General features: G+C 46.3%; 1 protein-coding gene across 2 annotated transcripts; it reads left to right on the top strand.

The window, feature by feature from the left end:
* Positions 1-9,322: 9,322 nt before the first annotated feature.
* Positions 9,323-20,612, top strand: LOC117592808 (multivesicular body subunit 12A-like). 2 transcript variants are annotated; one of them, XM_034294548.1, is made up of 10 exons: positions 9,326-9,471; positions 10,504-10,602; positions 11,759-11,842; positions 13,095-13,194; positions 13,549-13,678; positions 15,427-15,567; positions 16,730-16,842; positions 18,722-18,780; positions 19,365-19,424; positions 19,942-20,612. In XM_034294548.1, exons 2-10 carry the CDS (start codon positions 10,504-10,506, stop codon positions 20,017-20,019), a joined length of 864 nt encoding a protein of 287 aa, XP_034150439.1. In that variant the 5' UTR covers positions 9,326-9,471; the 3' UTR covers positions 20,020-20,612. The 2 variants fall into 2 exon arrangements, with proteins under 2 accessions (XP_034150440.1, XP_034150439.1); XM_034294549.1 differs by lacking the exon at positions 15,427-15,567 and having other exon boundaries at positions 9,323-9,471.
* Positions 20,613-21,379: the final 767 nt, after the last annotated feature.

Raw genomic sequence — 21,379 nt, 5'->3', positions numbered from 1 at the left:
GCTACGTCAGCGGGCCCCGGGTGGAATGTGCAGTTCCTCGCCTCGCCGCTGGGAGCTGGTTCATCTTACTCTGTTTTCTTCATCATCGTGAGCGGCGCCATGGAAACCAGCAGCGATGTAGACAACTGTGTTGCTGTTCTTGATGATGATGAAGATGCTGTCTTGGAGGTCCATCTCCTATTGCTGTCGCGTCACCAGCCCCATGGCGGATACTCAAACCACCTAGATAAGATGAACCCCTATGACAGGATGCTGTCTATAGAGTGAAGCTTTCAACACCCCGGTGCCCTCGAAATGTTTTATTTAACTACCCAAAGATGGCTACAAGCTGTCTTTCCCACTTGGAGGCAAGTAAAGCAGAGTGGGCAGAACCTAGATAATCAGATGTGCCGAGAAAAGGAGAGGCTAGAGAGATCCTGTTAACTTAATTCTCCCTGCACTCCTTCTAAACAGTGCCATGGTTTTGCTCTGTTTGCTCTAGCAATGAGAAAGGTCCACAAAACCTAGAACGTTCCATGTGTCAAACACATCCTGCCCGTGGAAAGCATAAAACTGTATTGAGGTCCTCTGACTGTGGAACCGGTTCCTTTTAATCTCGCCGTACGCCTTCCGGTTCCGAGCCCGCCGCGGTTCCTGTCTCTCGGTGAGTGGTCTAAAGGACAGCCTCGTGCTTCAGATCCGATGGGCCGTGTGTGTCTCCCTGCAGACCCATCGGGAAGCCGGTTGACCCGGGCAAGCCAGAGCCTGTCGGGCAGTCCCCAGGTGGCGCGGACGGGCAACAGCGCCTTCCTTCTCCACGCTGACCCTCGACCCCCCCCCCCCACTCTCCCCTGCCCCAACACCCCTTCGAAAATGTATTGGACCTCATGGTTTAGGAACGTTTGTCTAGGGAACACGTTCCTATTGAAAGGCGTTGGGCCATCAGCAGGCATGAGTTCACGTTTCTCAGAAGAAGCACTTATATAGTGAGTGACCCTGGTTCATAAGATGTTCTCTGACACTTAAGCACCAATGAGGGCACCATTAAAACAACACTCGTCAAGGCCGATTGGCTAACAGTCTTATAGCCTGTCAGGCGTCCGTTAGTAGACTGGTTACACACACACACACACACTCCCCATGGACACAGTTTCTCTTCACTCAATCTTACACTCACACTCAGTGCACACACTCGCTGTCTTACACACACACACACATTTAACCAAGCACATACACACACACATTTAACCATGCACATACACTCTCACACATTTAACCAAGCACACACACACACACACACACATTTAACCATGCACACACACACACACATTTAACCAAGCACATACACACACACACACTCACACATTTAACCATGCACACACACACACACACATTTAACCATGCACACACACACACACATTTAACCATGCACATACACACACATTTAACCATTCACACACACACACACACACACATTTAACCATGCACATACACACACACACACATTTAACCATGCACACACACACACACATTTAACCATGCACACACACACACATTTAACCATGCACATACACCCACACACACATTTAACCATGCACACACACACATACACACACACATTTAACCATGCACATACACACACACACATTTAACCAAGCACATACACACACACACACACATTTAACCATGCACACACACACACACATTTAACCAAGCACATACACACCAGTATTACTGTCCCGTGTCGAGTGACTGTATTGTTTTGGGAGATGAGACAGGACTAATCCAGCTGTGAAACTTTGACCGAGGCTTCCTGTTTCAAGGCCTCCAGTCACTCAGGGACCTTGGTAAACAAGAGCTATAGGAATACCCTCAGGGCCACAGCCCTCGCCGTGACGGCAGGCAGACACGACTCATTCTGCAGACACTGCCCGTGTCATACCCCACCCGTCACCCGTGTCATACCCCACCCGTCACCCGTGTCATACCCCACCTGTCACCCGTGTCATACCCCACCTGTCACCCGTGTCATATCCCACCCCCGTCACCCGTGTCATACCCCACCCGTCACCCGTGTCATACCCCACCCGTCACCCGTGTCATACCCCACCTGTCACCCGTGTCATATTCCACCCCCGTCATACCCCACCCCTGTTGCCCGTGTCATACCCCACCCCTGTCACCCGTGTCATACCCCACCCGTCACCAGTGTCATACCCCACCCCTGTCACCCGTGTCATACCCCACCCGTCACCAGTGTCATACCCCACCCCTGTCACCCGTGTCATACCCCACCCGTCACCCGTGTCATACCCCACCCGTCACCCGTGTCATATACCACCCCCGTCACCCGTGTCATACCCCACCCGTCACCCGTGTCATATCCCACCCCCGTCACCCCCGTCATACCCCACCCCTGTTGCCCGTGTCATACCCCACCCCTGTCACCCGTGTCATACCCCACCCGTCACCAGTGTCATACCCCACCCCTGTCACCCGTGTCATACCCCACCCGTCACCAGTGTCATACCCCACCCCTGTCACCCGTGTCATACCCCACCCGTCACCCGTGTCATACCCCACCCGTCACCCGTGTCATACCCCACCCCTGTCACCCGTGTCATACCCCACCCGTCACCCGTGTCATATCCCACCCCCGTCACCCGTGTCATACCCCACCCGTCACCCGTGTCATATCCCACCCCCATCACCCCCGTCATACCCCACCCCTGTTGCCCGTGTCATACCCCACCCCTGTCACCCATGTCATACCCCACCCGTCACCAGTGTCATACCCCACCCCTGTCACCCGTGTCATACCCCACCCCTGTCACCCGTGTCATACCCCACCCGTCACCAGTGTCATACCCCACCCCTGTCATCCGTGTCATACCCCACCCCTGTCACCCGTGTCATACCCCACCCGTCACCCGTGTCATACCCCACCCCCGTCACCCGTGTCATACCCCACCCGTCACCCGTGTCATATCCCACCCCCGTCACCCCCGTCATACCCCACCCCTGTTGCCCGTGTCATACCCCACCCCTGTCACCCGTGTCATACCCCACCCGTCACCAGTGTCATACCCCACCCCTGTCACCCGTGTCATACCAGACCTCTGTCACCTGTGGTAGCCGAAGACGGACTGGCCTTGACCCCGGCAACCACCTGTGCCAGTGGCACAGTCACTTGATTCCGACCTGTAACCAAAAGAAGGGCAAATTCCCTGAGGGGGGAACCTCCTCGGTCTGGCCAGCTAACCTTAACTGTTACTGTACGTTGTCCTGTTCTTTGACACGTGAACACAGCCTGGGCAAAACTAATCTGCTGTTTTCTTTTCCTAGTTGCATCAGATTAACTTCACTCATTCAGCTCATTTCCAGTGCGGATGTCGTAGGCTATATGTTCAGATGCAAACAGGTCATTTACAGAGGTCATAAACAGGTAAAAGGTCATAAACAGGTAAAAGGTCATAAACTGGTAAAACAGATGAAGTCATAAACAGGTAAGAGTTCGTAAATAGGTAAGAGGTCATAAACAGGTGATTGGTTATAAACAGGAAAAGGGTAGATGTCACAAACAGGTAAGAGGTCATAAACAGGTAAGAGGTAAAAAAAAACAATGAGGTCATAAACAGGAGAAGAAGAGAGGTCACAGCAGGCCTGAACATTGGGCACATCCCAACTGGAAGACAATTCACCACAGCATTCCACCTTTTTAGGACCGAGAAACCCATTGGGGGAATATTTGAGATTAGTACTGCGAACGTATGACGTGGTGTCCAATTAAACGTCACGGCTCATCACCACCCACCAATCACAATCGCCCCTCAAATTTGATCCTACGGTTACTAGGCATTATGCTACTTAGGTATTTCAGACAGACCAACTAAATATTATGAAATGTAGTGTTGTTGTTTAGATGTAAAGGAGCTCTATGGCATCAGCCAATCTATGGTCCTATATCTATGGTTGTTTAGATGTATAGGGGCTCTATGGCATCAGCCTATCTATGATCCTATATCTATGGTTGTTTTGATGTATAGGGGCTCTATGGCATCAGCCAATCTATGGTCCTATATCTATGGTTGTTTAGATGTATAGGGGCTCTATGGCATCAGCCTATCTATGATCCTATATCTATGGTTGTTTTGATGTATAGGGGCTCTATGGCATCAGCCTATCTATGATCCTATATCTATGGTTGTTTTGATGTATAGGGGCTCTATGGCATCAGCCTATCTATGGTCCTATATCTATGGTTGTTTAGATGTATTGGGGCTCTATGGCATCAGCCTATCTATGATCCTATATCTATGGTTGTTTTGATGTATAGGGGCTTAATAAGGTGTATAAGTCTAACATGTTATCGACAAACATTATGAGCAATCAGTCTGACAGTCTGTCTGTCAATCAGTCAGTGAGTCTGTCTGTCTGCATTAATGGTGCAGTTTATTCAGGTGTCATACACTTGTTACATTATCTGAAAAAATATTGCACAGCAAGAAATTCTAGGTTTAAAAAAAATTAACTCCGGAAGTTAAATGCTTCCTATTTAAAATTTCTGAATTGATTCTCCTCATCTTTAAATGCGGCCTGTCTATCCCTGCGACACCAGAGATATGATTTACTGTTATAACGCCTTAAAAGATGGAATTGTGTCTGCTTAAACTCAGGCCCTTAGGACATACAACAGCCACACAAACCCTGACACAATTATTTGTTAAGTGTTAACCACAAAATCCTTAGATAATCAGAACCTTTCTATCTAACATAACAGGTTTATATTTATCAATTCTATATATTGGTTGAAAAGAAATCATGCGTGTAGTAGAAAAACTAAATGAGAAGGGAATTCGTCCAGGTGCACAAATAAATACGTTGAATTGGTTAAATTGAGTAAGTAGAAACAGGTGGGTAAATAACTGGGTACAAAATGAAACAATTGAAGGAGGGATCATTAGGAAAGATCTGTTTCCCCAAGAGCCAAAAGAAAAACTATAAATCAGGTAAACGCCAACCCAACAATAACATGTAGACATTAGCAGAACTCCCTTGCTGCATCTCAGGTTGCTGTGCTTCAACAATGAAAAGAACACTTAATTGAAATGGCCTTCATGGACGTGTCGCCAGGAAGAAGCCTTGCAGAAGTCCATTCTCTGGACAGATGAGTGCCTGTATATTAAATATTGTTGTGTATATTTATTTGATATTGAGTGGCTCTATGTGGTTATCACAGGTTGCAACATGGCCCAGTGTCATCACACTACGCCACTGTCACTACGTTTTGGCGAAAGCCCAACACTGCCCATCACCAGAAGACCCTTATCCCAACAGTCAATCCTGGTGATGGGAATGTCTGGGACTGATTTTCCTGGTTGGGACCTGGTTCACTGTACATCATTAAGGGAACCATGACGTCTGACTCATACCAGGAGATTCTTGAACAGGCTGTCAGTCAAGGAACTAAAGCTGGGCCAACGACGAGTCTTCCAATAAGACAACAACCCAAAGAATTCAAGGAAATCTACCAGAAATAAGTGTTTTGATTGGCCAAGTCAAAGTCCTGACCTTAATCCAATCAAATGCTGTGGCAGGACCTGACGTGGGCAGTACATGTCAGACACCCCTCAAACCTCAAGCAATTGGCTGAGTTTGGTTCTGAGCAGAAATCGAGACTCATCAGACCAGGCAACATTCTTCCAGTCTTCAACTGTCCAATTTTAACTGTAAACACCTGACATTATAGTACAGAAGGAGAACTGTGGTTCTGTGAGGGTTCCACCCTATGGGACCATTACAGGACAGAGGAAGAACTATGGTTCTGTGAGGGTTCCACTCTATGGGACCAATGCAGGACAGAAGGAGAACTGTGGTTCTGTGAGGGTTCCACTCTATGGGACCATTACAGGACAGAAGGAGAACTGTGGTTCTGAGAGTGTTCCACCCTATGGGACCATTACAGGACAGAAGGAGAACTGTGGTTCTGAGAGTGTTCCACCCTATGGGACCATTACAGGACAGAGGAAGAACCGTGGTTCTGAGAGTGTTCCACCCTATGAGACGCGTTGTATGCACATCTTATTAAAGTCTCATTAACACTGGGCTTGTGGCTGCAATGGCATCCTATTCTCTATGTAGTGCTCTACTTTTGACCAAAGACTAAAGTAGCGCCCTGTCAGGAAGTCTAGAAAGTGCAATTTGGAACACAGTCTGACTCCTGCTCAGGTTAAACGGCATTGATGGTTAAACTCCCTGTAAAGTGTGCACTATTTTTGACCAGGGTCAAAGGACTGGCGCACGCGCAATAGTCAAAGGTAGGGCACTAAGTTGGGAATAGGGTGGCATTTGGGCCAGGTCTGTAGATTGAGTCATTGTGTGTTAGTTTGTTTACCTGCTGTTGCCAATGCAGACAGCTGACTGACAGACTCCCCACGCCTTCAGTTAATGACTCAATTACACATCACTCTCTCCTTCTCTGTCACTCCCGTCTCTCCCTGTACTCTCTCCCTCCTTCTCTCGCTCCTCTCTCACTCTGCCCTTCTCTCTCTCGAGCTGTCCCTCTCTTTTCTACATTTTGTGTTTAAAAGTGTACACAGAAAAGACAGTCTGTGTGTGTGTGTGTGTGTGTGTGTAATGTACTTTGAGCTTGTTGTGAGCCACTGCTGGATCTAGCAGAATTTTCTCCCTTCTGAGCTCGAGCCCATAAATGAACTGTAGAGAACATTAGGCAGACCCCCTCCCTCCTCTATGAGATTGACAGCTGGGTTGCCATGGTAGGAGGGGGGAGGGGCAATAGAATGTTGGACCATTAGCCCGCCCCCATTCAGGATGATTGACGGCTAGGCTGGAAAGGGGGTGTAGAGTTTCAGTTATACCCCCACCACGCCATTACAGACACCTCTGTCACAAATACACACCCACACACACACACACACACACACACAAAGAAAGACACAAACATACAAGACACATGTGCACGTGCACACACATTCACACATACCTAGAGTTTTGGTTAATGAGTGGAGGTAGGATAGCTGAATACACAGGGAGAAGGCCATCTGGGTGAATGTTTTGTTGTGTATTCGTGTTGGTGTGTGTTTGTTTTGGTGAGTGTGTGTGTGTGTGTGTAACCTGTCTGTCATGCTCAGGAGGCCATCCAGCAGGACAGATGAATGGATTCTGGGAGAAGGCGGGAAAAAGAGAGAAGACAACGGTTTCACTATATCATTTACTTACCTGTCTCACACACACACACACGCACGCGGCATAAAACACATCATATTCATCTCTCTCTCACTCAGTGTCCAACTGTCTCTCACATACACACACTTACACACCCATACACACACATTTACACACACACAGTATATTCTGAAAAACCAGACCCTTTAAACCAGAGGCTGATGGGAGGTCTGTCACCCAGAATGCCTCTTCTCCCTGCAGATGTACTCTGGTTCATTCCCATTAATTAGCCAATCAGGCAATTACACTAAACGTTCTAAATAAACAAGCCCCTCCCCCTCCCAGATGGATCTCCATTGTCTCCTAACGCCTGACACCTCCAGCGGTCTGCTCTGCATGTTGCCATGCCAACGGGGACCCGATCACCTCTGCATTCTCCCCAGGAATCTGTGTCTGTGTACACGTTTGTGTACGTGCACGTGCGTGTGTGTGTGTATGATGTCCCTTCTCCATGAGAAGGGATTGGATGAGCAGTTGCCATCTATTGTCTAACACCCCTCATGATGTCATCAGAGTGCTGTCACGTCACAGTGTGAGGTATTCACACTAGTAAACAAAGCCTCACACACACACACACACACTCCTGTAATTTAGACCTGTGTTCAGTCTAATACACGCACACACACACACACACATTCACACACACACAGACTCCAGAGTCATTTAGACCTGTGTTCAGTCTAACACACACACACACACACACAGACAGACTCCAGAGTCATTCAGGCCTGTGTTCAGTCTAACACACACACACGCACACACACAGACTCCAGAGTCATTCAGGCCTGTGTTCAGTCTAACACACACACACACACACACACACACACACAGACTCAAGTCATTCAGGCCTGTGTTCAGTCTAACACACACACACACACACAGACTCCAGAGTCATTCAGGCCTGTGTTCAGTCTAACACACACACACAGACTCCAGAGTCATTCAGGCCTGTGTTCAGTCTAACACACACACACACACACACACACACACAGACTCCAGAGTCATTCAGGCCTGTGTTCAGTCACTGATGTCTATCTAGGATCTCAAGTGTTCCACAGAGAATGCGATGTAGTTGAATGTTATGTTCTGCCTCCTCCTCTGCCACTCTCCCCTCCCCTCTCACCTTGTTTTTTTTCTCCCTCTCACCTTCTCCGCTTTTTGTTATCTTTCTCCTTCATTCTCTCCCTCTCTCTCACCCTTCCCCCTTTCCATTATCTCGCTCTCCCCCTCCCTCTCTCCCCCTGCGCTGCCTCATTTTCATGTAAATGGGAATCGATCTTTCTCTCAGCACCCTGCCTTGACTCCCACCTCCGTCTCCTCCTCTTCCTCCTTTCTGCCCCATCTCCAGAGAACTCTCACATTCACATACGGTTTTGTCTCTCTTTCTCTCTGCTAATTCAGTGTGTGTGTGTGTACCATACTATGGCCTGCCATGGTGCTTTTGTATGTGTATTTTGTTTACCATGTCCTTCTCGCAATAATGTGTAATCTAATTCATTTCCCTGTGTGTGTTTGTTTAAATCTATGGCATCGACGGGTCACGGGTCACCAATGAATTGCACAATTAAATGCGGTGATATTTATACCGGACCTATGCCTAAATTAAGGTAACAGTATAAACGAATCCCCATATAGAAATAATATTTCAGGATAGCAGCGCCATCTGGCGGAAAGGTGAAATACCAGCTCATCATGGTCTGCAGCGCTTGCACAAAGACAGTTAACTCGTTTTGTTACTTTCCCACAGGTATTTTACGTTTTAAATCAAAAGGCGAAACATCGTGTAAGAGGCAGACTCGACAGACCATTCTGTCATTTGAGAAAAATCGTCCTTAGTTGTGGTTTTATCTAAACCTAAATGCAAAACAATGTTATCGAAACTTTAAACTGTCCCTAGTACAACCACATGAGATTGATTATTGACTAACTGACAAGTATATATTTTTGTAAAAAAATAACAACAGCAAACTAAGTCCTTGAATTTGAGGACATGCGCAGTATGGGGTGACACGCACTGAATAACGTGTAACTGCGCATGGTCTTAGCTAGCTAACGTTGCTATGACGTGATGTTCACGCAAACTCAGCCTTGGTCCTAGTGAATGCAGGGAATTGTAGTCATGGAATGTCCACTACTTCCTGAAAAGTAGACAAGGAAAAAGTACAAGTACGAGTTTGACTTTACGTTTTATTTTATTTTTTAAATCAGCCTCCATTAGTACGATATAACGTTCAAACGAATGGGAATGTAAGTATACCATTTTTGTTATATGTATATATATTTTAAACGTTCGTGAAATCACCGAAACCTTTAGGAAAACATGTTTGACTCACCTGTCAAAACAAAGGTTAGCTAACTAGCAAGCCAGCTAAATTGCTGGCATTTTTTTTTTTACCTTACCTACAACAATAACGGGTTTAGTATTTATATACGTTTTATTGTAGTTATTGCTTATGTAAGTTTGTTTTAAAGTTAGTTTGTTTTCTAACATAGTAAATACCATAGACTTTAAAAACAAACAACTACCTTGTAATTTCTTCTGGTACTGTAGCTAGATAGCCACCTGAAAATATTGCAGTACCCCAATTAATTACTGTACAGTAAGGCCAGCTAGCTAACAATACCAAAAGTTTTTAAAAAATGCGTTACCATCTTTGGCAAAACGTTAGAAACCAGCTCATTTATTCTTTTGAAATAAAGGTGGGTTATTGCTGTTCATTGTTCTGTCTGATAGAGGTTGGTTATTGTTGTTCATTGTTCTGTCTGATAGAGGTTGGTTATTGCTGTTCATTGTTCTGTCTGATACAGGTTGGTTATTGCTGTTCATTGTTCTGTCTGATAGAGGTTGGTTATTGCTGTTCATTGTTCTGTCTGATAGAGGTTGGTTATTGTTGTTCATTGTTCTGTCTGAAAGAGGTTGGTTATTGCTGTTCATTGTTCTGTCTGATACAGGTTGGTTATTGCTGTTCATTGTTCTGTCTGATAGAGGTTGGTTATTGCTGTTCATTGTTCTGTCTGATAGAGGTTGGTTATTGCTGTTCATTGTTCTGTCTGATAGAGGTTGGTTATTGCTGTTCATTGTTCTGTCTGATACAGGTGGGTTATTGAATGTGTTTGAGATGAGTAACCATGTTGCATTGTTGGCAAACCTGAAGACAATTGTAAAGGAATAACCATCATTAAAATGTCTGTATTCACACCACTCCTTCCATTCCTCCGCTTCTCTACGTCTCCTTCCATTCCTCCGCCCCTCAACCTCCCCTTCCATTCCTCCTCCAGATGTCTCTGATGGAACAGGGTGGTGGTGCCCCCATCAGGCCGGTGACGGCAGTGGCCTGGACCTCCAACAGTGCCAGCTGCCCCAAAGACTTCAACCTGGTAGGCAGGAGGGACCTGTTATGGAGGGACAGGGGAGGTAGGGGTGTTATGGAGGGACAGGGGAGGTAGGGGTGTTATGGAGGGACAGGGGAGGTAGGGGTGTTATGGAGGGACAGGGGAGGTAGGGGTGTTATGGAGGGACAGGGGAGGTATGGGTGTTATGGAGGGACAGGGGAGGTATGGAGGGACAGGGGAGGTATGGAGGGACAGGGGAGGTAGGGGTGTTATGGAGGGACAGGGGAGGTAGGGGTGTTATGGAGGGACAGGGGAGGTATGGGTGTTATGGAGGGACAGGGGAGGTATGGAGGGATAGAGGCGGTAGAAAGGGATGAGGGGGTAGGTAGGTAGGGAGGGATGAGGAGGGAGGTGGGGGGATATGGGAGGTAGGGATGAGGGGATAGGGAGGGATGAGGAGGGAGGTAGGTAGGGAGAGATGAGGGGGGAGGTGGGGGGGATATGGGAGGTAGGGAGGGATGAGGGGGGAGGTGGGGGGGATATGGGAGGTAGGGAGGGATGAGGAGGGAGGTGGGGGGGATATGGGATGTAGGGAGGTGAGGAGGGAGGTGGGGGGGTATGGGAGGTAGGGAGGTGAGGAGGGAGGTGGGGGGGTATGGGAGGTAGGGAGGTGAGGAGGGAGGTGGGGGGGGTATGGGAGGTAGGGATGAGGAGGGAGGTGTGGATGGAGGTAGGGACGATCCAGGTAGAAGAGGTATCTGATTAGACCAATCCCATTCTTTCCAGACCCACATTAGCCTCCTCTCTTTAGCCAATAGAAATCTGTACTCCAACAGACAGAATACGCAGGTGTGTTGTTACGTCATTACTGGATGACTGGAATGATTTGCAATGAAGTCTTTAAAACCAGACACTCTAGCGCCCCCCTGTGGTATACAGTTTATTTGGCCCAGTTGTCATTGCAAATCAAATTGGATCTCAGTTGGTTTACCTGCTTAAGTAAAGGTGAAATTAAATAAATAAAACTGTGGTCTCACTTTTTCTCTATTGCCCCCCCCCCTCCCTCTCTGTCGCTCCCTCTCTGTCGCTCCCTCTCTGTCGCTCCCTCTCTGTCGCTCCCTCTCTGTCGCTCCCTCTCTGTCGCTCCCTCTCTGTCGCTCCCTCTCTGTCGCTCCCTCTCTCCCTTTCTGTCTCTCTTCAGATTAGCTCAACTGAGGATGGAGTTGCGGCTAACTTCACGCGGAGTTTTGCCATGAAATCTGGCTATTACCTCTGCTACAGCAAAGTTTGTTACACACACACACTTACATACACACTTATATACACTCACACAAGTGAAATGTAATGAAGTCTGTCGCCCGTGTTGTGAATGGTTGATGTTATTACAAAGACCTGATTTGTTGACATGTAGTAGTATTCTTGTGTAAGGGGAAGGTTTAATGTCGACACGGTTCTGTATCTGATCGGAGGCATTGAATATGGACACGGTTCTGTATCTGATCGGAGGCAGTGAATCCAGACATGGTTCTGTATCTTATCGGAGGCAGTGAATCCGGACACGGTTCTGTATCTGATCAGAGGCAGTGAATCCAGACACGGTTCTGTATCTGATCAGAGGCAGGGAATCCAGACACGGTTCTATATCTGATCAGAGGCAGGGAATCCAGACACGGTTCTGTATCTGATCAGAGGCAGTGAATCCAGACACGGTTCTGTATCTGATCGGAGGCAGTGAATCCGGACACGGTTCTGTATCTGATCAGAGGCAGTGAATCCAGACACGGTTCTGTATCTGATCAGAGGCAGTGAATCCAGACACGGTTCTGTATCTGATCAGAGGCAGAGAATCCAGACACGGTTCTGTATCTGATCAGAGGCAGGGAATCCAGACACGGTTCTGTATCTGATCAGAGGCAGGGAATCCAGACACGGTTCTATATCTGATCAGAGGCAGGGAATCCAGACACGGTTCTGTATCTTATCGGAGGCAGTGAATCCGGACACGGTTCTGTATCTGATCAGAGGCAGTGAATCCAGACACGGTTCTGTATCTGATCAGAGGCAGGGAATCCAGACACGGTTCTATATCTGATCAGAGGCAGGGAATCCAGACACGGTTCTGTATCTGATCAGAGGCAGTGAATCCAGACACGGTTCTGTATCTGATCAGAGGCAGTGAATCCAGACACGGTTCTGTATCTGATCAGAGGCAGGGAATCCAGACACGGTTCAGCGTACACCCACTGATACTCCCACACCAGGAGACCCACTGATACTCCCCCACCAGGACACCCACTGATACTCCCCCACCAGGAGACCCACTGATACACACACACCCACTGATACTCCCCCACCAGGAGACCCACTGATACACACCCACTGATACTCCCCCACCAGGAGACCCACTGATACACACCCCAACATACTCCCCCACCAGGAGACCCACTGATACACACCCCAACATACTCCCCCACCAGGATACCCACTGATACACACACAGACACACTCTCTCACCACAGTGGTACCTCCTCCTCTAGGAGCCGTCAGGTGGGATGGTGGTTTCTGACATCCAGGTGATCTCTGACAAGGAGGCCATCCCTAGTGGATACTGCTTCATACCTGAACACCTGGAGCCCAGTGAGTACCTAGCTTCACAACACACACACCTGGATAGACACACAAACACATGGATAGACACACAAACACATGGATAGACACACAAACACATGGAGAGACACACAAACACATGGATAGAAACACACACACGGATTAAGACACACACTCATGGATAGAGACACACACACACACACACACACACATGGATAGAGACACACTCATAGATAGAGACCTAATCGAAGTAGCACAAAACTAATGCAATTATTCCTGTTTAAAAGACACCGTGTTTATACACGCTTGTGAATGTTCATTTGTGCTTTTGTGTAGTTTTTAAATTGTGTGTGTAGTATTGATTGTGTGTGTGTGTGTCTCCAGAGGCGTCTGTGTGGAAGAAGAAGCGTGTGTGTGTGCGACTGGTGCAGGAGTGCAGCGTTGAGGCGGCAGTGCTCGACATCAAAGTGACGGCCAAGAGTAGGATGATGCTACAGCATTACACCTGTATAGGGTCAGTCTACACACACACACATTACACCTGTATTGGGTCAGTCTACACTCACACACATTACACCTGTATAGGGTCAGTCTACACACACACACACATTACACCTGTATAGGGTCAGTCTACACACACACACACATTACACCTGTATTGTGTCAGTCTACACACACACACATTACACCTGTATAGGGTCAGTCTACACACACATTACACCTGTATAGGGTCAGTCTACACACACATTACACCTGTATTGGGTCAGTCTACACACACACACACACACACACACATTACACCTGTATTGGGTCAGTCTACACACACACACACACACACACACACACATTACACCTGTATAGGGTCAGTCTACACACACACACACACACACACACACACATTACACCAGTATTGGGTCAGTCTACACACACACACATACACATTACACCTGTATAGGGTCAGTCTACACACACACACACACACAGATTACACCTGTATAGGGTCAGTCTACACACACACACACAGATTACACCTGTATAGGGTCAGTCTACACACACACACACACACATTACACCTGTATAGGGTCAGTCTACACACACACACACACACACATTACACCTGTATAGGGTCAGTCTACACACACACACACACACACACACACATTACACCTGTATAGGGTCAGTCTACACACACACACACATTACAGTTGTATAGGGTCAGTCTACACACACACACATTACACCTGTATAGGGTCAGTCTACACACACACACATTACACCTGTATTGGGTCAGTCTACACACACACATTACACCTGTATTGGGTCAGTCTACACACACACACACACACACACACATTACACTTGTATAGGGTCAGTCTACACGCACACACACATTACACCTGTATAGGGTCAGTCTACACACACACACATTACACCTGTATAGGGTCAGTCTACACACACACACACACACACACATTACACCTGTATAGGGTCAGTCTACACACACAAACACACACATTACACCTGTATAGGGTCAGTCTACACACACATTACACCTGTATAGGGTCAGTCTACACACACATTACACCTGTATAGGGTCAGTCTACACACACATTACACCTGTATAGGGTCAGTCTACACACACACACACACATTACACCTGTATAGGGTCAGTCTACACACACACACACACACACACACACACACATTACACCTGTATAGGGTCAGTCTACACACACACACACACACACACACACACACACACATTACACCTGTATAGGGTCAGTCTACACACACACACACACACACACACACATTACACCTGTATTGGGTCAGTCTACACACACACACACATTACACCTGTATAGGGTCAGTCTACACACACACACACACACATTACACCTGTATAGGGTCAGTCTACACACACACACACACACACACACACACACATTACACCTGTATAGGGTCAGTCTACACACACACACACATTACACCTGTATAGGGTCAGTCTACACACACACACACACACATTACACCTGTATAGGGTCAGTCTACACACACACACACACATTACACCTGTATAGGGTCAGTCTACACACACACACACACATTACACCTGTATAGGGTCAGTCTACACACACACACACACACACATTACACCTGTATAGGGTCAGTCTACACACATACACACACACATTACACCTGTATAGGGTCAGTCTACACACACACTGTTCCCCACTAGAATTGTGTGTGTGTGTGTGTCAGGGACATCCATGGCTACGTGATGTGGTGCCGGAAGGGGCCCTTCTCCAGCCTCCTACCCCGGGCCAAGCCCCGCAAGGTCAGCCTAACCCTCCGCGAGCTCTCCCTTGACCAGAACACTCCTCCACTGCCCCTCAGACCCAGGTAACACACACCTGACCAGGTAACACACACCTGACCAGGTAACACACACCTGACCAGGTAACACACACCTGACCCAGTAACACACACACCTGACCCAGTAACACACACACCTGACACCTGACCCGGTAACACCGACACCTGACCCGGTAACACCGACACCTGACCCAGTAACACACGACACCTGACCCAGTAACAACGGACACCTGACCCAGTAACACACGACACCTGACCCGGTAACACCGACACCTGACCCGGTAACACCGACACCTGACCCAGTAACACACGACACCTGACCCAGTAACAACGGACACCTGACCCAGTAACACACGACACCTGACCCAGTAACACATGACACCTGACCCAGTAACACACACACCGATACCTGACCCAGTAACACACGACACCTGACCCAGTAACACACGACACCTGACCCAGTAACACATGACACCTGACCCAGTAACACATGACACCTGACCCAGTAACAACGGACACCTGACCCAGTAACACACGACACCTGACCCAGTAACACACGACACCTGACCCAGTAACACACGACACCTGACCCAGTAACACACGACACCTGACCCAGTAACACATGACACCTGACCCAGTAACACACGACACCTGACCCAGTAACAACGGACACCTGACCCAGTAACACATGACACCTGACCATAGCCGTCAGTTAGTTAGATTCAGGTACAGCCTTCATCTGAACAGGTAGCTGGCAATGACTGCTGAATTTAGCAGACATTAGCAGGTATCTGCTATTCATAACATTGAGATGTTGAACAAGAAAAAGCCCTAAAACATGTAGGCACAGTTGGCACGAAATCCCCCAGATCCCTTTATGGAAGTTATCCCTCTGGACTGCAGTCTAAGCTGGGGAATTCTGGGATATGCAGTGCACTTTGTAAAGATGAGATGTGTACTTTGTTTTTTGAAAATCTGTATGTACTGTTGTTATATCATTATTTTTGGAACATGACCTCTGTAGAAGGGATTTTGTGCCTACTTGCTTAGCAACCATGTGATGGAGTAAACTGTTACCATTTATTGACCCACCAGTTTGTGGATGACACCGATCACCATTGATTGTCTGGAATCTTGTCATAACATCCAGCATCTGCTATGACCTCTGACCCTCTCCTTGTCTCCGTAGTAACGCTCCGCTCCTGCCTCCTGGCAGGAAGATCAGCAGTCGTCGTGGGAACCTTGGATCAAACGACGCTGTGGACAAAGCGGCAGACAACAGCAACATCTACGGCATCTCTGGTAGACCAAAATACAGATACATTAACATCCTCTGATTAACAGAGGACACCCTTTAACATGTTAACATATACGAGACACCGAGGACACCCTTTAATCATGTTAACATATACGAGACACAGAGGACACCCTTTAATCATGTTAACATATACGAGACACAGAGGACACCCTTTAATCATGTTAACATATACGAGACACCGAGGACACCCTTTAACATGTTAACATATACGAGACACCGAGGACACCTTTAACATGTTAACATATACGAGACACAGAGGACACCCTTTAACATGTTAACATATACGAGATACCGAGGAAACCCTTTAACATGTTAACATATACGAGACACAGAGGAAACCCTTTAACATGTTAACATATACGAGACACCGAGGACACCCTTTAACATGTTAACATATACGAGACACAGAGGACACCCTTTAACATGTTAACATATACGAGACACAGAGGACACCCTTTAACATGTTAACATATACGAGACACCGAGGACACCCTTTAACATGTTAACATATACGAGACACAGAGGACACCCTTTAACATGTTAACATATACGAGACACAGAGGACACCCTTTAACATGTTAACATATACGAGACACAGAGGACACCCTTTAACATGTTAACATATACGAGACACAGAGGACACCCTTTAACATGTTAACATATACGAGACACAGAGGACACCCTTTAACATGTTAACATATACGAGACACAGAGGACACCCTTTAACATGTTAACATATACGAGACACAGAGGACACCCTTTAACATGTTAACATATACGAGACACCGAGGACACCCTTTAACATGTTAACATATACGAGACACCGAGGACACCCTTTAACATGTTAACATATACGAGATACAGAGGACACCCTTTAACATGTTAACATATACGAGATACAGAGGACACCCTTTAACATGTTAACATATACGAGATACAGAGGACACCCTTTAACATGTTAACATATACGAGATACCGAGGACACCCTTTAACATGTTAACATATACGAGACACAGAGGACACCCTTTAACATGTTAACATATACGAGATACCGAGGACACCCTTTAACATGTTAACATATACGAGATACCGAGGACACCCTTTAACATGTTAACATATACGAGATACCGAGGACACCCTTTAACATGTTAACATATACGAGATACCGAGGACACCCTTTAACATGTTAACATATACGAGATACCGAGGACACCCTTTAACATGTTAACATATACGAGATACCGAGGACACCCTTTAACATGTTAACATATACGAGATACCGAGGACACCTTTAACATGTTAACATATACGAGATACCGAGGACACCCTTTAACATGTTAACATATACGAGATACCGAGGACACCCTTTAACATGTTAACATATACGAGACACAGAGGAACTGGTTTAGGTGGTGTGTACACAAGCAGCCCAATTCTGATCTGGTATATTTCAGATATTTTTATTGGAACTGCTCTGATTGGGCTGCCTGTCTGAACGCGGCCATTTTAAATCTCAAAATCAAACATGAACAAATGTACCCAGTGCATTATGGGATTCCACGTAGCTCAAGGATTCTGCATTGTTGATTGCTCTGGTTGGGGCCATGTGCTCAGTATATTAATACAGTCATAGTTAAATATGACACACTGAAAAGCAACCATTCTACTGATACACTACTACAAATGACATCACACTCATTTCTCCAATCTTACGCCGGGTTCGTTAAAACAACGGACCATTTGGTTAGACCTGGAAAAAACTGTGTGTTGGTTCAGCATGATGAATTGACACCTCTTTATTCTCTGTACCTCCATCTCCCCCTCCCTCCCTCCCTCCCTCCCCCTCCCTCCCCCTCCCTCCAGCCATAGACGGGGTTCCCTTTGCTCTCCACCCAAAGTTTGAGACCCAGACCAACGACACGGTAGGGTCCCCTCAACATCAGCTGATGTAGTTGTTGCTGAGTGTGTGTGGGGACGTCACGTAACTGAAAACTGTCTCTCCTCTCTCCTTCCTCTCCATCTCTGTCTCTCCTCTCTCCTTCCTCTCCATCTCTGTCTCTCCTCTCTCCTTCCTCTCCATCTCTCTGTCTCCTCTCTCCTTCCTCTCCATCTCTCTGTCTCCTTCCTCTCCATCTCTCTGTCTCCTCTCTCCTTCCTCTCCATCTCTCTCTATCCTCTCCCTCTCTCTCCCTCTCTCTCCTCTCCCTCTCTGTCTCTCTCCTTCCTCTCCATCTCTCTCAACTCTCCCTCTCCCTCTCTGTCTCCTCTCTCCTTCCTCTCCATCTCTCTCTATCCTCTCCCTCTCTCTCTACTCTCCCTCTCTGTCTCCTCTCTCCTTCCTCTCAATCTCTCTCTATCCTCTCCCTCTCTCTCCCTCTCTCTACTCTCCCTCTCTGTCTCCTCTCTCCTTCCTCTCCATCTCACTGTCTCCTCTCTCCTTCCTCTCCATCTCTCTCTCTCCTCTCTCCTCTCTCTCTCTTTCAATCCTTAATTTTCACTCACCCAGACCCCCGTTAACATTCTGGACAATATCCGCATCAAATCTTTCCAGGACATTGAAAATGAGGTAGGTGTTCTTATGTTTGTTTTTTGTTGTTTTATCAGTGTTTGGTGTGTGCCATGATTTTAATGTTCACTTGGTTAATTTATATGAGCAAACACACAACTTACAAAAATGAATTTTTTTTAGATGGAGGAAGTTTCTACTGCGAAGCCACAGAATATGCTATTGTACTAAATTTTTCTAAAAGACAAATAATTGGCAATTGGTTATCTTAGGCAAAATACCGATAGTTGAAAGAAAGCTTTGGGAGTATTATAAACTATGAACTGTGTAACATCAATTGGGCTATATAGAACTGGATAGCCTGTTTCTGTCCCCAGTCATCTCAAACATTGGGCTCTGGTCAGCCTGTTTCTGTCCTGTCAGACAACAGACTCTCAGACATTTTGATACTGTTATAATTTCCTAGGGGAATTTATTTTCTAGTATAAATGTTTCTTGAAAATTACAATGAAGTTGTCAGGTGTCCTTGAAACCCAGGCTCTTTCTACTGTGGTTTAACCATGGCGTGTTTTCACAGTACAACTACACATTCAAGGTGGAGGAAAACGCAGCCGACAGAAGCAGATCTTTTCTCTCCACAGGAATCACCTCTTAGGCTCAATGACCTTTCAACTACGACCTCAACGGTGCCATCATGCACACTCCTTAAGCACTACAGGGTCAATGTTATATGTCATGTGATCATCATTAGTTTCTAGTTAACCGACAAATCCTCTCTGACTGAGTAGTGCCTTTGTATGTTCTACTTCGACATTCCAGAGTTCTCACACGTTCCGTTCCTTGAACCCATTCTTACTGTGTTCTAAACTTTACACGTTCCATTCTCACCTCCAAATTGTGTAAGAATAATGTAAAAAATAATGTTATTGTGTTGAAACTGGTGATTATAAAATATACTGATATCATGTCATGAAAGATACTTCAAAAATTCTATGGATATTGGTATTTTATTTATGGTTATTCCTTCTTAATGGTATATTTAGGGGCCAATTCTGATGTGGTTTGTTTCTGCTCTGTGTCAATGTAAATAATGTTAGTATCTAGTGAAGCATGAGTCATTTTATGGTTAACATTATGAAGGCTATTTACCTGTAACCTGTAGTCATGTTTTGTCTTGCATGAAATAATAAGTTTGTCTACTATAATAAAGGGGCACTGTGTAGAATCCTGCATCTGTCCTTCACAAGACTTCTAATCTGTCTCCTCCATTTGCCTCTCCGAACACGATTGGAATAGTATTAGCTAGACCAGGGTGGTGTGGGTTGGGGGACAGTACTGTGAATGTCTGTAACTGACACTTCATGAAACTGATCAAAGTTACACTCGCAAATATCAATATAAATCAGGCGGTTTAAATAATTCTGGATGCTGATTGGCTGATAGCCATGGAATGATTGTATACTGCATGTATACAGCTCTAATTGTGTTGGTAACAGCTTTATAAGCACAATAAGGCATCTCAGGGGTTTAATATGTCGCGAATTTATCAAGGCAATACACGCACTCCGCGATGCATCATACATAAGAACAGCTATTGCGGTGGTATTGGCCGTATACCTCACCTCGTGCCTTCGGCCGATAGTGCGTCACTTAATCCTAATTGCTTCCGTAAATCTACTCTGATTAGGAAGAACTGCTTAATAAATGAACGTAAATAAGGATCCGCAATCTGCTAAATGAATAGATGTAAATATTGATTATGCCTCAAATCTGCATTTTGTGTCTATTTAAATTACCACCAAATTAGCGTTGTTTAATCATGTTCATAAAATATAATGAGTTCTATAGCTGGGAACGTTAGTTGAAATGTCTGAATACAACTTCAAAATACATTTAAAATATACGTTTTCGTGTGCAGGGTGTGGTAGCAAAGTAACATGATGGACTTAACCGTTGCTAACCGCAATTTACTGGTTGAAGTTGGAGTATCGTTTGGAGTTACAGAGGTCAAAGAG

This window comes from Esox lucius, chromosome 9, assembly GCF_011004845.1.
Source record: "Esox lucius isolate fEsoLuc1 chromosome 9, fEsoLuc1.pri, whole genome shotgun sequence".
Lineage (NCBI taxonomy): Eukaryota > Metazoa > Chordata > Actinopteri > Esociformes > Esocidae > Esox > Esox lucius.
This window is presented reverse-complemented; position numbering and strand designations above follow the sequence as displayed.